Genomic DNA, 17,857 nt, shown 5'->3' on the forward strand with positions numbered 1-17,857 from the left:
TATTATTCAGTTCCTTTGGCTTTGATGCCTCATGATTGAGTACTGCTCTGTTCAAGTAGACTCGTGATTTTGCTGTGGTCTGATAGGGGTGTCAGTGGGCTGACTGAACGCTCTGAGAGACTCTGGGTTGAGGTCAGTGATAAAGTCGACTACAGTACGAGTGCCAAGAGATGGGCTATAGGTGTACCTACCGTAGGAGTCCCCTCGAAGCCTACCATTGACGATGCACATAACCAGCGTGCAGGAGTTGTCCTGTTTTTGTTGGTTATGTTGTCGTAGTTGTGCCTAGGTTGGTATATGGGGGAGGGAATGCTGTCACCTCCAGGTATGTGTTTGTTCCCCTGTGTACTGAGGGTGTCAGGTTATTTTCTTGTCTAGTTCTGGCATTTTGGTTGCCACAGCCTAGCATTTTATTTTATCTAACCTTAACTAGGCAAGTCAGTTAAGAACAAATTCTTATTTACAATGACGGCCTACCTTGGCCAAAACCAATGACGGCCTACCTTGGCCAAACCCAAAACCGGACGATGCTGGGCCAATTGTGCGCCGGCCTATGGGAATCCCAATCACGGCCAGTTGTGATACAGCCTGGAATCAAACCAGGGTCTGTATTGACACCTCTAGCAATGAGATGCAGTGCCTTAGACCGCTGTGCCACTCTGGAGCCCATGTCCTTGGGCCTGGAAATTGTGGATCTCCCCCTCTAGGATGGAGAAGCTGTCATCGTTAAGGTATGGCTGCACACAGTAGGATGTTTTTCTCTGTTGAGATCATTTCCTCTTGAATTTCTAGCCTAATGTAAAGTGTTCCTGTTTTGATTCATTTGAGTGAGTTAGGTCTGCTCTATACCAAATTAGCATACCTCCTAATTCCCTTCGCTGTTTCACACCTGGTAGTTTGGTGGATGGGACTACCAGCTCTCTGTAACCGAGAGCTCCTCTCCTCTATACCATGTTTCTTATAGGATGACAATGTCTGTATTTCTGATTTTTCTTTGGTGAAGTCCAGGTTCCTGCTCTTTAGGCCAAAGGCAAATTTCCTCAGGCCTTTGATTTTCAAGGATGAGATAGTGAAGCCTTTGTGTTCCATAAAGTGTCCAATGTTAGTCGTGTGGTTTGGCCTCAGACCAGCAAGTGTGAGCAGAGCCTGCTGATCATCTGGTACATGCCATTGGCTTGAGCTTGCGTAAGAGTCTGGGGTTGGTGCCTGCTCACGGCCTGTGTGTATGTGTGACTTTCGTGTTGAGGCCCTTTTTTGCGGGAGTGGGGGGCATGGGGTGGGCAGAGGAGGGGCATAGGTCGGATCTGAGGGGGATTATATGGGGTGTGTGTGTGTGTCTCTAATCAACTGGGATACAAAAACATTCTTCACTCAAACTCCTGACTTTTTACTTTCTCTGTCTTACACCTTCCCCCCCGCTCTGTTTCACTTCTCCTAACACCCTGTTTTGTGCAAGTTGCAGACATTAGAATTGCAATTTGATGGTGTTTCTCTACACACAAGTATGTGTGAGAGAGAGAGACAGATGTGGTAATACAACTGGAGCTCTTTCATGTTTTTCTTTTTTTTTCTTCCCTTTTCAATGCCTGTGCGTTATAAGACTGTGCCTCTGTCTGTGATGTTGGTGTGAGTGAGCTATGCTTCTGTGCCCGTGTAATATGTTGATCTGTCTGTGTGCAGGTGGGTTTTGGCCTGGAGCATGTCTCTAGTGAACAGATCCAGGAAGTGGAGGAGGATTTAGATGAGCTCTATGACAGTCTGGAGATGTACAACCCCTCTGACAGTGGCCCTGAGATGGAAGAGACGGACAGCATCCTCAGCACACCCAAACCTAAACTCAGGTAGCTGTTATGGTGACACGTGTGTGTGTGTGTGTGTGCGCACCTAACCCAATCATGCTTTGGCCTTTACACTCCTCTTGACGTACAGTGCATTCGGTAAGTATTCAGAACCCTTGTTAGGTTACAAAATGGATTTAAAAAATCATTTGATTTACTTTTTTACCCATCAATTCCGTGGTATCCAATTGGTCTTGTCTCATTGCTGCAACTCCAGTACAGACTTTGGAGAGGTGAAGGTCAAGAGCCGTGCGTCCCCCGAAACACGACCCAACCAAGCCGCACTGCTTCTTGACACAATGCCCGCTTTAACCCGGAAGCCAGCCGCACCAATGTGTCGGAGGAAACACCGTACACCTGGCGACCGTGTCAGTGTGCATTGGGCCCGGCCCGCCACAGGAGTCGCTAGAGTGCGATGGGACAAGAACATCCCTGCCGGCCTAACCCGGACAACGCTGGGCCAATTGTGCGCTGCCCCATTGGTCTCCCGGTCGCGGTCAACTTCGACAGAGACTGGACTCAAACTAGGATCTCTAGTGGCACAGCATGCAAGGCAGTGCCTTAGACCACTGCGCCACTCGGGAGTCTCTCTCAATCCTTCGCAATCTACACACAATACCCCATAATGACAAAGCAAAATAAAATAATTTTAGCAAATGTATTCAACATTTCTAAACAGAAATACCTTATTTACATAAGTATTCAGACCCTTGAGCTCTGGTGCATCCTGTTTCCATTGATCACCCTTGAGCTGTTTCTACAACTTGATTGGAGTTCACCTCTGGTAAATTCAATTGATTGGACATGATTTGGAAAGGCACACACCTGTCTAAAGTCCCACAGTTGACAGCGCATGTCAGAGCGAAAACCAAGCCATGAAGTCGAAGGACCTGTCCGTAGAGCTCCGAGACAGGATTGTGTCAAGGCACAGATCTGGGTAAGGGTACCAAAAAAAACGTCTGCAGCATTGAATACTTTCCGAATGCACTGCATATACACAAAGTGGATTTTTATTTCGCGATGTTATGAACATCGCTAGCAACAACAGAATAAAACAAATGTTTAACACATTCTTCTCTTTTCCTGTTGTATATCTTCTTTCTAATGATAAACTTTATTACTCAACTAATACTGATCGTCGCTATGAACACACCGTTCCATGTATGTTACAGTCGGTGTGTGTGTGTGTGTGTCCATCCAGGCCGTTCTTTGAGGGAATGTCCCAGTCCAGCTCTCAGACGGAAATCACCAGCCTGAACAGCAGAGGAGGGAGCCTGGGACGAGACGCCTGCTTCAGCCCTGTGAGTAATGGAGGGAGAGTTTTCTATCCTATACTACTAATAATATGCATATTATAGTATCTGAGACAGAGTAGCAGGCAGTTTACTCTGGGCACCTTATTCATCCAAGCTACTCAATACTGCCCCCCTGTCACCAAGAAGTTTAACAGTCTGATGGCCTTGAGATAGAAAGAATTTTTCAGTCTCTCGGTCCCGGAAGAATCTTGTGAGAAGGGGCTTAAACAGAAAGGAGACAACAGAGAGGAATGTTCGAGGGGGGAAAAAAAGAGTGCAAAGGTGAAGGATTGATATTCACACCAGGTGAAGTGTAGCCCGCGTTCAACCCGGCCGGTTCTTGCGAGTTTCACGGCGCAGCGGTCATCCCGCGATCATCAGTCTGGTAATACGTGGCTTGGTGAGATGTGTGGTAGTGACTGTATTTCCCGCATGTCTCCAGCAGGGGGAGCAGCGGCCTGTGGAGATGAAACACTCTCGCAGTCGAAACCTGGAGGTGGAGACCCTCTCTGAGACGGACACGCTGGTGAGACGCGCTAACAGGCTCTGTGTGCTGTGTAAGAGGTAGCGATCCATTTTGAGCTCAAGCTAATCTGTGCGCGTTCTGTGTGCAGGAGTTGACGGATCAGGAGATGTTTCCGGAGGGCCCCTGTATTACGGTGTCAGGGGCTGAGAAACCCCGTACGCCCCTGAAGAGCAGCAAGAGTGGAGGAGGACAGACCATGCCCTCCCCCAGGTAACTACAAACACACACACACGCAGACTCTTGCCATAGTGAACTCCAACAAAATGACACATGCCTGATACCAAACCAACCTCCCAGGTGCCTTTGCAGATGTGCATATATTCCTCAGAAAGGTAGAATTGTTCCAATCCTTCATCCCCAGAGGAAAGGGTTTGGGGTCAGTTTGGAGTTAACACAAACACATAATACCCTCCACACTGGTTGAACTGGGGATTGGTCTCCTTTTAAAGGTGTGTGTGTGTGCGTGTGTGCGTGTGTGTGTGTGTGTGTGTGTGTGTGTGTGTGTGTGTGTGTTTCACAGGCTGGATGGCAGGGGCCCCACCCCCAAACAGAAGAGACAGAGCAGTACTCCTATGAAAGAGAGACAGCTGTCTAAACCAATCAGTGAAGGGGGGAGGACCAACAGCTCCGACAGTGAGAGATCCCCCGAACTGGGACACAGCTCACAGGTAACTCATGTGTGTACACACACACACACACATTCTTAAAACTACTGTGAGTGCCAAAAGTATTGGGACAGTGATACATTATGTTGTTGTTTTGGCTCTATACTCCAGCACTTTGGATGATTTTGAAATTATACAATGACTGAGGTTATAGTACAGACTGACAACTTTAATTTGAGGATATTTTCATTCCTGGTGAACCGTTTAGGAATGAACGCACTTTTTGTACATTCCCATATTCATAGCATTCAACGACTACATCAAGCTTGCATCAAGTGTCTACAAATTTGTTTGATGCATTTGCTGTTTGTTTTGGTTGTGTTTCAGATTATTTTATGCCCCAATGGAAATTAACGGTAAATAATGTATTGTCATTTTGGAGTCACTTTTATTGTAAATAAGAATAGAATATGTTTCTAAACACTTCTACATGAATGTGGATGCTACCATGATTACGAATAGTCCTGAGTGAGTCGTGAATAATGATGAGTGAGGTAGTTACAGAGGCATAAATATCATAACCCCAAGACACGCTAACCTCTCACCATTACACACACACACACACACTTTTATTTAATTTTTTATAGCAGGGGGTCCTATAGTTCCAGTTGTCACATCTCATCCATCCATGGGTGAGAGACCAGATGCTGCTGGAAGTGGTGTTGGAGGGCCAGTAGGAAGCACCCCTTCCTGTGGTCAACAAATATATATGTATATTTCGGATGGGAAGTTAAACGGGTGTCCTGACTCTCTGTGGTCACTCATTGTAAGAGTAGAGGGTGTAAACCCCGGTGTCCTGGCTAAATTCCCAAGCTGTCCCTCATACCATCACGACCACCTCATCATCCCCGGTTTACAATTGGCTCATTCATTCATCCCTCCTCCTCTCCCCTGTAACTATTCCCCAGGTCGTCGCTAGTAAACGAGAATGTCAAGTCAACTTACCTGTTTAAAAACAAAAAAAACAAACACAAAAAAACAAGGTTAAGGAGAGCACAGTATATGCCAAGAAAGAAACGTTGTCTCTCTCCATTCCTCTCCTCCCCCTACTCCCTTCTTCTTGTCTAAATAAAGAACATGGATGTACCCATGATGACGAGACTAAGAATGAATGATGTATGTGTTGTTGAGTCATCAAAAAAAAAAAACCTGCTCCACTTTGTGTGTGTGTGTGTGTGTGTGTGTAGGTTCTGAGGAAGGCGGTGTATGATCAGCTGAACCAGATCCTTCTGTCTGACGCGGCTCTGCCTGAGAGTCTCATCCTGGTCAATGGCACCGACTGGCAGGGCCAGGTAAGAATCGTGTGTGCTAGCGGTGTTAATAACCCATGCGTAACAGCCTTACCGTAACAGCCTTACCGTAACAGCCTTACCGGATCAGCCTTACCGTAACAGCCTTACCGTATCAGCCTTACCGTATCAGCCTTACCGTAACAGCCTTACCGTATCAGCCTTACCGTAACAGCCTTACCGTAACAGCCTTACCGTATCAGCCTTACCGTATCAGCCTTACCGTATCAGCCTTACCGGATCAGCCTTACCGTATCAGCCTTACCGGATCAGCCTTACCGGATCAGCCTTACCGGATCAGCCTTACCGTAACAGCCTTACCGTAACAGCCTTACCGTAACAGCCTTACCGTAACAGCCTTACCGTATTAGCCTTACCGTAACAGCCTTACCGTATCAGCCTTACCGTAACAGCCTTACCGTAACAGCCTTACCGTAACAGCCTTACCGGATCAGCCTTACCGTAACAGCCTTACCGTATCAGCCTTACCGTAACAGCCTTACCGTAACAGCCTTACCGTAACAGCCTTACCGTAACAGCCTTACCGTAACAGCCTTACCGTATCAGCCTTACCGTAACAGCCTTACCGTATCAGCCTTACCGTATTAGCCTTACCGTATCAGCCTTACCGTATCAGCCTTACCGTAACAGCCTTACCGTAACAGCCTTACCGTATTAGCCTTACCGTATCAGCCTTACCGTATCAGCCTTACCGTAACAGCCTTACCGTAACAGCCTTACCGTAACAGCCTTACCGTATCAGCCTTACCGTAACAGCCTTACCGTAACAGCCTTACCGTATCAGCCTTACCGTAACAGCCTTACCGTATCAGCCTTACCGTATCAGCCTTACCGTATCAGCCTTACCGTATCAGCCTTACCGTAACAGCCTTACCGTATCAGCCTTACCGTAACAGCCTTACCGTAACAGCCTTACCGTATCAGCCTTACCGTATCAGCCTTACCGTATCAGCCTTACCGTAACAGCCTTACCGTATCAGCCTTACCGTAACAGCCTTACCGTATCAGCCTTACCGTAACAGCCTTACCGTAACAGCCTTACCGTAACAGCCTTACCGTAACAGCCTTACCGTAACAGCCTTACCGTAACAGCCTTACCGTAACAGCCTTACCGTAACAGCCTTACCGTATCAGCCTTACCGTATCAGCCTTACCGTATCAGCCTTACCGTATCAGCCTTACCGTAACAGCCTTACCGTAACAGCCTTACCGTATCAGCCTTACCGTATCAGCCTTACCGTATCAGCCTTACCGTATCAGCCTTACCGTAACAGCCTTACCGTAACAGCCTTACCGTAACAGCCTTACCGTATCAGCCTTACCGTAACAGCCTTACCGTAACAGCCTTACCGTATCAGCCTTACCGTAACAGCCTTACCATATGTGAAGATCGGAGGCCAGCGTCCGGCCCTAACCAGCTGATATAGAAAATGCGCCGTAGGCTACAGTCCGAGACGCCGTAGGCTACAGTCCGAGACGCCGTAGGCTACAGTCCGAGACGCCGTAGGCTACAGTCCGAGACGACGTAGGCTACAGTCCGAGACGACGTAGGCTACAGTCCGAGACGACGGAAGAGTGGAGACTGCTGGGGGGAGGACGGCTCATAATAATGGCTGGAACGGAGCGAATGGAATGGGATCAAACACATTGGAAAAACCAGCCATTCCCACAAGCCCGTCCTCCACAATTAAACCTCCTGTGTGGCGGAACGATTTTTCGAGCAGATTCTTTCTTGTCGTTTTTGACATTTTGGTAGGCAATTTTTTCTTTTTTTCGTCAACTTGTCTATAATTAGAAAACATGCAGCTTCTCTTCTGTCATTATATGTTGCCCTAGAAGACTAAATAAACCTTTTGATGACCAGAATAGTGTCATAAATCGATGGAATTGAATGCTTCAATCTACGGTAGTTGACATCGGTTTAAGCTTTCTCTGTGATCTCTCTCTCTTCCCTTTTTCGGGGGCAAAGACTTTTAGGGACCGGGGAGAAAATGCACTAACTCAAATAAAACTGGAAAGATGTTCTGTGCCGTTTGGAAAACGACCCAACTTGTTTCTGTTAAGATTTCAGTTCGGCTTGGATGCGTATCTTATGTGGTTGAAATACTATCAGCGTTTATGATGCTGATAAGGAAAGCACTTCTACACACGCGGTATCTAGCTGCACATTCGCATTCTCTCAATATGCGGAAAGAAATAATTCATATTTCTCCACTCCTGCTCCTGAGTCCAAATTTAGACTACATTCGGTGTGTCATTTTACTGCGGGAAATGCTTAACTCTGCGGGAGTTAATGTTAAGGCTATGGGAGAGGACCTTCAGTCAGTGTCCTGATTTCAGTGTCCATTTAACCCATCTGAACAGTGGGCTACAGTTCCCTTGACGTGCCATAGGCCTATCTAAAGTCCCCGTATTGTGACTATAAGAATTTGTATAGGCACCTCACAATCACACACATAACGTCACATTGCGATCATCCTCCCTTCTAACACTTCACCAAATCTTTCCCAAACATGACTTTTCTGACCCTCCCTTCTCTTTATTTTCAACTCTCCATTTCGCAGCTTTTCTCTTACTGAATTCAACTTCGACATTGTCCTTTTTTTCCTCTGCGGATCGGCGCTAACTTTTTTTTGCCCGTTCCCAAAAGCATTTGGCGATTTGCCCTATTTGGTGGGTACAGTTAGGCCCTTAGTCACTAATACCAGATAACCTAAAATAATGAAAGAAAAACAAATGTAGCCTATAGATAAAAAAAAAATCCATAATCCTTGTGCAATTTCTATGTTATTCTTATCTCTTTATTTAACCCGCCCTTGACCCTAAACTCATCCACCCCGTGGATATAACCGCAGGTACTGTGGGTTGAGTCCTCCCGCACATCACTGGTGTGTGTGTGTGTGTGTGTGTTGTGTCAGAACAAACCTGTATGTTGCTGCAGTTCTTTAAGTGTGTGTGTGTGTGTGTGTTCCAGTACGTGGGAGAGCAGCTGCAGGTACAGAGGCACCCGGTGGTGTGTACGTGTTCAGGAGCTGAGATCCAGGCGGTGCTGTCTGCTGTCCTCACACGCATTCAGAAGTTGTAAGTCTAACACTTTATATGCATGTGTACGCGCACACACACACACACACACACACACACACACACACACACACACACACACACACACACACACGCGGAGTTGTGAGTCTGTTGGTCTAACACATTATCTATGCTCTATTAATCTCACTGTCTATGAAATATTTAGACTGCCAAACTCAGTCTCTCTCATTTCCTCTCCTCTCTCTCTCTCTCTCTCTCTCTCATTTTTTTAAAGTGAAGTCTTTCAAATGTCATGGTGTATCCTCGTATGTCACAAGGATAGTCGAATTACATTTATAGCAAAGCTTTTTCATTGTCAAAGTAGGCCTAAAAAAAAAAATACTCACTTAAGTGGTCGAATGCTAGCATCCGTTCGAATACCTGGATATTCGACTAACTGTGCTCATCGCTACTTGGTGGGTTATGTGATTATCTTTACCCCCCCCCCCCCCCCCATCTCTCCCTCTCTACTGTCCTCTGTAGTTGTAACTGCAACTCGTCCATGCCCAGGCCGGTCAAGGTGGCAGTGGTGGGCAGTCAGAGCTACCTTGGTGCCGTCCTGCAGTTCTTTGTCACACAGTTGGCAAGCAAGACCTCTGATTGGCTCAACCACCTGAGGTTCCTGGTGGTGCCCCTGGGTGAGACAAACAACATGGGCGCCTTCTGTCCATATCCATGGTGACGGGCGTAGTGAATGGTTGACAATGGAAAAGAGTTGTTGTTGTCAGGCTGATCACGTACACTAAAAGATAATCTCTGTCTTTCTCTCTCTCTCTCGCTCTCTCTCTCTATGGTCTTATAGGCTCTCATCCTGTTGCTAAGCACCTGGGTGCCATAGACAACCGTTACAGCTCTGCGTTCTTAGACGGGGCGTGGAGAGACATGTTCAGCCGCTCTGAACCCCCACAGACAGGTACACACACACACACACACACACACACACACACACTGGATCTGGATACATAAAGTTAGTGCTCAGAGCCTGACCAATGACCTCTAATCTTTGTTCTGTGTTCCTGTGCTGCAGACCTGTTGGACGTGGCCGGTAGGATCTCCCAGTACGTCAGTGGAGCCACCGTCACACACCAGCTGCCCATCGCTGAGGCCATGCTTACCTGCAAACACAGGACGTGAGTGGACGTGCTCGCACACACAAACTGTCAGGGTGTAACACACACCTTAACCCGGAGCAATAACTGCAGGATGGTATTCAATTTAAAAACCCATGTAACTGGTCATAACTATTTGTCTCTGTTCAGGCACGATGAAGATTCCTACCAGAAGTTCATTCCTTTTATTGGGGTACGTATAGAGTAAGCCAGGTCTCTCTGTAGACTCTTCCATAGATCTACCGTTAAATCTATATATAGCCCATCCTTCTACCTCATCCCCATACTGTATTTATTTATTTTGCTCCTTCTGCACCACAGTATCTCTACTTGCACATCCATCTTTTGCACATCTACCATTCCAGTGTTTAATTGCCATATTGTAATTACTTCGCAACCATGGCCTATTTATTGCCTTAACTCCCTTATTTGACCTAATTTGCACTCACTGTATATATACTTTTTTTTCTACTGTATTATTGACTGTATGTTTTGTTAATTCCATGTGTAACTCTGTTGTATGTGTCAAACTGCTATGCTTTATCTTGGCCAGGTCACAGTTGCAAATGAGAACTTGTTCTCAACTAGCCTACCTGGTTAAATAAAGGTGAAAAAAAAAAAAAATGGAGATCTAGTTTGGATAGTAACTCTTCAGCTGATTTAGGGTGTTTGGAATATGAGGTATTTGTCCTGATGTTGTAGTAACAGGATGTTGTCATGTGTTCCAGTTGGTCAAGGTTGGTCTGATTGAGCCAGACACTTCCTCTACAGGTAGGTGGTTTAAAAACCAATGAAGAAGTACACTCTCTTACTGCTATATTTCCATCATCGAGGCCTATTTACTTGATAATATTACAAATAATGACATTAATCTCACCTCCATCCCTTGCCCCTGCGGTCGCCTAGGAGACACAGAAGAGGGCGTGGCAGGGAGCTTGGCTGTTCCCTCTACGTCCCCTCCCTCCCACGGCTCTCCCACCGGGCTGATCAAAGAGGCTGCCACTCCCCCCTCCTCTCCGTCTATGAGCAGTGTTCTCGCAGTACAGGGGTAAGTCTGCACCCAACCCCCCCTAGCTTGGGGTATAGTCTTTTGTGCTGTTATTTCTTATTATAAGGTGCTGAGCAATTCCAGTTCTCAGGAGCTGCTACGTTTCCTCTCTTTCCGAGTAATCAAGAGTGGATCAATTAAGTGCCAGAGAGTGTCTGCATACCTTTTCACGTCTAAATCAGTCCCTGAATGGAACGAGAACCAATAAACAGACGCACTGTGGCCCCCCCTTGATCTGACAGAGTTGCCTGCCGCTGTTTGAGTGAAAGAAAGGAAAGGGGAAAAGAGAGGGAGGAAGGGCGTGCGAGGGGAATATTACCAGCACACTGCTTCTCCTCAGGTCAGCCATCTCGGGTTCATTATGTCCCCTTCATGTCTGCCCTGGTGAAACTCTAGAGCAGTGATCCTCTCTGACTGTCTAAAAATAACCACAGATGCATCAGCAGCTTCTAGCGTTATAGCCCATCATTGTTTTGGGGTTTGGTGCTGTAACAGACTCTCTTGTCCTCTCTATAGCCAAACTCAGGGTTGATACACGGCATGAAATGCCGGCCCTTGAATCCATAACCCTCTCTGTCGCTGAAAACCTCCTCCCTACACCTCACAAATGAACACAGCTTTTTATACTTTTTAGCACAGAACCTCCATAACTTTCTCTTTCCTGTATTGTATCCTAACCTGTCCTCGTGACCCTCCTCTTCCTGTCCCAGGAGCCCCAGTATGTCCCAAGGTGTGGACGCCATTGGGTTGCAGGTGGACTACTGGCTGGCGTCGCTGGCGGAGAAACGCCGAGAGGGCGAACGGCGTGACACAGGCTGTAAGAACACCCTGAAGAGTGCCTTCAGATCCCTGCAGGTCAGCAGGCTACCAGGAGGGGGAAGCAGTGAGACACAGGCCCAGGTCAGCACCATGGCCATGACTGTGGTCACCAAGGAGAAGAACAAGAAGGGTAAAGAGTTTTAGAATAACACTTTTCTATGGCACAATCAAAGTAATTCAGTGTTTTTAAAAAACAAACAAACACAGTTTTTAATGCTGAATGATCAGTGGAATAGATGCATTCCATCTAGTTGGTGTTCTTCAGTCATTCTTCCTACAGTATGTGATGTGACTGCTATAGTCTTCCTGGTTGTATAGTTATAGTAATCTTATTGCATTTATAAGGAAGGTTGACTTTCTCTGTGTCTGTAGTTCCCACCATATTCCTGGGTAAGAAGCCGAAGGAGAAGGATGTTGACTCTAAGAGCCAGGTCATTGAGGGTATCAGCAGACTCATCTGTTCTGCCAAGCAGCATCAAACCATCCTGAAAGGTACAGGAACATGAGACGAGGAGGGAGGGAGGGCGGGCGGGGGGGGGGGGGTATGACCAGTGAAATTGGAGAGAAGGCTCTGAGAAGAGGGAGAGAGAGGTGAAATTATAGTGCTTCTCTAGATGCACAATCTTTAGAAAGCATCGACCCGTCAGTAAAGATGAGGTGTAAGAGAAGGAAGGGGAAATGATTTATTGGGGATGTTGGAGGAAAGAGAAAATGAAGGAAGGGTTGTGTTAACGGACCTCTAAGACTGTGCCCGAAATAGCACCCTATTCCTAACACTGGGCCAATAGGGCTCTGGTCAAAAATGGTGCACTACTGTATATAGAGAATAGTGAGCCATTTTGAAATGCAGCCTAAAGGTGCCCGCATACTAGGTTCAAACGTCTGTGCCCCTTAAAAGACCTTTGCTTGAAAAACTAGATAAAAACTGCAATTTTACTGTTTGTCCCTCTTGAGACACCGTATCAACATTGTAGCCTGTATGCACTTCCTCAAAGTAGTCAGAATTATTCAAGGTTAAATCAAGAAATCTGTAATTAATTGGACATTTTTTTGCCGAGGGAAGTCTTTGTCTCGCAATTTTACATCTAACTAAGATGTTTGGTGCAGTATTTCTCAAGTGAAAAAATATCCATGAAACCTCGTCTCTCGTTGAATGACAACAAACACTTCATTGAAGAATCCTGTCCATAGTTCTCACCCCTACTAAGAGTAGTACTGTTGACCAATCACAGACGAAGGGGCGTAGACTTATGCTACCGAACTACAACTTGCCTCAAGAAAAAAAATGTAATATCCGCAACTGTTCTGAAACGCGCAAACTGTTTCTACTGGGAAGCGTGCGACAGGCTGAAGTGTTCCCTGTCTGAACAATAGGCAAACTTAACCAGTATCTATGTGTCTCCTGTGTGTGTCTCAGTGTCCATAGACGGAGTGGAGTGGAATGACGTCAAGTTCTTCCAGCTGGCTGCCCAGTGGCCCACCCATGTCAAGTATCTCCCTGTTGGACTGTTTGGTTACAACAAACCCCCCTCCTAGGGTCCACCCTGTACCCCTCGCCCAATCCCGTCCCACCTACGCACACAGACCCCCGCCTCTCGGAACGCCGTGGCGACTAATATCGGTCAATTACGATGAAGGGTTGAGGGGCCGAATGTATTTGCTATGTTTTCTTATTTCTCTATAGTAGGGAGGGAGAGATGGGTCGGATATGGGGTGCAACGCTACTAGTCACTTTAATGAATTGAAATGCCCCTCTCTCTGTCTAGCGTGTGTGTATGAGGGGCCCACAGCACAAGATAACGGACTGCCGTTCAACTAATCCTGACGATGAGATGCACCCGCATGAATAACTCCCATGACGAGCCCTGACCCTTGACCCCTGACATCTGACCCTGTAAACCTTTAAAACCCTAACCAGGTAGTTCTCTTATCACCTTGAACCTGCCCGGTGTCAACAAAGGCCAACCTGCATGCTGTACTACTACACCACCACGTGCCAGGACATGTTATAACAGTAATGCCACAGTTATTATGGGGTATGGAGGGGAACTTGGGATCCAAACATACTGTACATGTGCATGAAATGGAATGAACAACAGACGACACCTACAGTAGCAATGCTTTTTCTGCTCCCTAATTACATGAAAATGCTTTTTGTCTCTCACCAATGATGTACAGTAAGTTTGACATGTTATGCATACGAAGAGCAGAAAATCTAAGAGAAGGCTCTAGTTTTTTTGTAACGACATTTGAACTCCCTGTATACAGCGAGGGCGCCGACTTAAGAGCTCACTGTTTGCCCCAACTTTACTGAGAAGAGGCAACATTTCTGCTGTCTGTAAGGCTTGTCCCTTTATCAACTTCATTTGTTGTTGTCAGAGTTGCTCTCTTGATCCACCCTCCACTGTATAGTCCTCCTTCCGCTTGTGGACGTACAGTATATCACCTGTGTGGGGCTGTTGCATGCTGGGATTTGTAGGCTGAGGCTCGTGCTGAGGTTAAATTGGGGGACAGGAGCTGTGACTGTCATCTTCATTTTTTGCGATGCACTTCTAGTAATTATAGTAGCTAGGTATCTTACTCCAAAGCACAATGTCGCACGCTACTAGTGACTTTTTATCCCTGTCTTTACCTGTCAAGGATTGCAAAATTCCGGTAACTTTCCCAAAATTACCAAGTTTTCCAGAAATCCTAGTTGGAAGGTTTCTGGAATTAAGAGGGAATAAGTAGTAAATCCGGAATCTCCCGACCTGGATTTCTGGAAAACATGCATTTTCCAGCCCTGCCTGTGATAGACGGGCAGCGTTCACGCCACTGAAATGGTGGTGTGTTGTGTCTAGGGTGTTGTGAGGTGGCCAGTGTCTAGTGACAGGTGTGTTATTATGTAATGTGGTAAAATGAAAAACAATATTGAAATATCTATGAAACCAATTTTATAAGTAACCCACGTGACACAGTATGATTGTTTTATGTGTGGCCACGTGTTTGTGTCGAGATGTGGTCAATATCGCTTTATGAGTTCTGTAGGCTGCGGTATCAGCGGCCAGACGTTTGCCTTGTAGACTGACACAAAGATAGGTGACACCAAATTACCTTTTTAAGAGCTACCAACAGCTCTGGTGCTTTTTAAGAAAAACTGCAGACAAATAATTTGTATCCAAAGAATTTGACTTAAATAATTGATTTTCAATTTAGTAGCAAAGTCTATGGTCTAATAATGTACCTGCAAAGTACATTCAAATTAGTATATTTTGAATGAAATGGCAATGTGTTGTAAGCAAAACACTAGTTCTCTTGCTGTCTAAAATGAAAGCTAACGAGTGTTGAGTAGCTTAGCCTTGTGTCACCTACAAAGTAACCTTCCCCATCTGTGCGGAGTGAAGAATTGTGACAAATATCAAGTATTACAATGCCAATGTCTCTTTTTTTTCTGTTATTATTATGATTTTCAGGGTAACTTAGAGGTAGGTTTTTCAGCTTAGGTGTAACAGTGTTAAAAATTGTGACGTCAACACCTTGTGTAACTCAAATCTGGCCTTGTTCTCTTTTTTTTGGGGGGGGGGGGGGGGGGCTCGTACAAAGGAAGGTTTTTGCACCAAGGGCTTCAAACTGATTGAGAGCATAAGTACACAGCTATGCATGTTCCACAAATCAGTCTGAATGATAGAATGTACAGATCTCAAACAACAAGGATGTATTTCCAAAAATCATTAGAGGTATCATCTGAACTTAATTTGAATGTGCAGATAATATTCATTGTTAGTTTCTATTATCTCTTCTCAGTCTTGTCGACAAAAGCTTTATTGTTTAGTAAACATACATTTTGGAAGTTTTAACACCATTTTACCAGTCCAGAATAGGGTTGCAAAGGGAGGATATATTACTGGAAACTTTTTAAGTTTGCCAGTAAACTACCACCATTTTTGTACATTTCAATGATTTTATGTAATTTATCACATCTATTGGCCATTTTGAGTACTTCAGATTATCACAGATGTCTTTCATTATCTGTGGCCTAATCACCTATATAAAATATAATATAATCAAATAAGATTTTAAAATAAAATAATGGAATGACAAAGCTGTAAAATGTTCCTAAGTATGAATAATCAACTTAGTGAATACCATTGGTGATTAATATTAGGGTTTCAGCATGAAATGTCAACCATAACATTTTTTACACACTTATTTATTTTACTGTGTCAATATGCCTTTGTTGTAAATGTGATGGCAGTTGTGGAAAAAGTCAATAGTTGGAAGAGTTGCAGAGTTAATTAAGAATAATGCCATTGTTGATTAGATGCTTTTTAAAATTCATTTGGCTATTTTCTCTTGATCAGAGGGTGTATCCACTAGGAACTAATGGATATTATGGACACAGATATGACAAATTAATACTATACATTTTTTTTATTTTTTTAAACATTTACTCAAGTTTAAATGACCAAAGTTACCATCGAATGCTATAGATTCTGGCAACATTTGTAAATTACTGGTACCTTTACCCTAGTCCATAACCACCTGTTATTTCACTAGAACATTTTTTTTTTATAGACAAAAACACACCATAATAATCTCTCAACTCCATAGTCAGTTGACCTTGTAACCTCTGTGAGCTTGAATACTTTGCAACTTCCCTGTGAGTATCAAAGAGAGATATGGCAAAGGCAGTGGTCCTCTTGAAAGCAGACCATTTAAACCCTGCTTCTCATAGCAAGTGTCACTGCCCACCAGTCAAGGGCTAGACCCAGACCAATGCCTTCATTTAATGCATATTTTTAACTGAGACTGTATCCTACTGTATGAATGTTATGTACAACAGGGTTTTCTCTATGGGAGAGACGTTTTTGCTTGAGGATAGTGAACCCTACCTGTAGCTACGCTACTCCCTAACCACAGATCTATGATCAGATTACAACCCCCCCCCCCCCCCCCCCCACCCCCAGTTCTAACCATAACCGTCAGGGGGATTAAAAGATATCTGACCCTGTGTCAGTGGTTAGGGGAGACTTCTACCGTCTCTGAGCAGAACAAAGGGGTCCAATTTCTCTATGCCTTGCAGCGTGTTATTAGCGTAATAAGGAGTGTAAGATAGAATCATATATTTGAACTCCCGTCTCTTCATAGGGGGATCATAAGCATTCACTGAATGGAACAAAGAAATCACTGCCAAGATGTCAAATGTTACATGGATATAACACCAAGCTGAAGCGGGGGTGATGTAGATATAGGTGTTAAATGTTTTTGGTGATAAAACTTTGCTCCAAAGTAATAATTTTAATGTTGGAAACGTTATTTTTTTTCCACTATACATTCCAATGTTTACTCCTCTCTCTCCTCTCCCCCTGTTTCCAGTTCAGTCCCTTCTTTCACCTGTTGTACCATTAACATGTTTGTTTTTCCTACCTTCTCTAGGCCTATTAGTCCTGTGTTGCTGTTTCTCAAACTTGTACCTGTGTCTCTACCTGTATTGACCTGTAGTTACTCTTATGTCCATGACTAACGTATAGGGACAGCGTTTTTTGCTGACCATGTGACCCGACCAGGAACAATCCTGGGCCTTTAGTTATAGTCTTTTGAGTACAAGGCTCAGACTGTCTCCTGAAACAGGTCATATGGTCCTGAAACACTTCTGTCCTGGAGGGGAAGAACAATATGATCTATTAATATGAATAAATCAATTTAGCGGGTCAATACTGTCCTTCCTCTCTGCTATCATCACAATGTGTTTCAGAACAAATGGAGTGAGAGATCTAGAACCAAACCGTAAGCTATCTAGAGTCTCTGGCAGGATTCCACAAGCTTTGCTTCTAATAAAGCCCATTTTGAAAGGATCGCTGCTTGTAACAGCACCATATCACAGAAGAGAATCTGTTTTTGCATAACACTGCTGAGACTACACTTATGCTTGGTTGTAGTTTGAGGGGAGGATTCTAGCGCTTGTGCATTTGGAGAGTAATTTTGCACATGCCATTGTTTCTTCAGCAGCTTTTTTGCCTTTTGTCTATAAACAGTAATAATGCTTGTACATATCACAACAGTACTTCTGTATTGTATCTTAGTCCTTGTTTTTTTTATTTGAAATGTTTTGTAGTACTTTTTCATGATTATGTTGTCAATTAAACTGATGTGGGATGGAAAAGTGGAACTGTTTAGTTTTCTTTAT

The 17,857-nt window shown here is 44.8% G+C and overlaps 1 protein-coding gene across 1 annotated transcript in view; it reads left to right on the top strand.

The window, feature by feature from the left end:
• Nucleotides 1-17,839, top strand: part of LOC135516180 (phosphofurin acidic cluster sorting protein 1-like) — a 54,261-nt gene extending 36,422 nt beyond the window's left edge. The window contains exons 9-24 of the mRNA XM_064940277.1: nt 1,681-1,841; nt 3,040-3,139; nt 3,576-3,659; nt 3,748-3,869; nt 4,180-4,327; nt 5,512-5,616; nt 8,609-8,715; nt 9,199-9,353; nt 9,518-9,628; nt 9,743-9,845; nt 9,975-10,017; nt 10,553-10,595; nt 10,731-10,872; nt 11,583-11,821; nt 12,064-12,183; nt 13,109-17,839. Coding sequence (XP_064796349.1) covers nt 1,681-1,841; nt 3,040-3,139; nt 3,576-3,659; nt 3,748-3,869; nt 4,180-4,327; nt 5,512-5,616; nt 8,609-8,715; nt 9,199-9,353; nt 9,518-9,628; nt 9,743-9,845; nt 9,975-10,017; nt 10,553-10,595; nt 10,731-10,872; nt 11,583-11,821; nt 12,064-12,183; nt 13,109-13,227 — 1,902 coding nt within the window. The 3' untranslated portion in view covers nt 13,228-17,839. The remainder of the gene's footprint in view (nt 1-1,680; nt 1,842-3,039; nt 3,140-3,575; nt 3,660-3,747; nt 3,870-4,179; nt 4,328-5,511; nt 5,617-8,608; nt 8,716-9,198; nt 9,354-9,517; nt 9,629-9,742; nt 9,846-9,974; nt 10,018-10,552; nt 10,596-10,730; nt 10,873-11,582; nt 11,822-12,063; nt 12,184-13,108) is intronic.
• The last annotated feature ends 18 nt before the right edge of the window (nt 17,840-17,857 follow it).

Source organism: Oncorhynchus masou, chromosome 27 (genome assembly GCF_036934945.1).
Source record: "Oncorhynchus masou masou isolate Uvic2021 chromosome 27, UVic_Omas_1.1, whole genome shotgun sequence".
NCBI classification, from domain to species: Eukaryota; Metazoa; Chordata; class Actinopteri; order Salmoniformes; family Salmonidae; genus Oncorhynchus; species Oncorhynchus masou.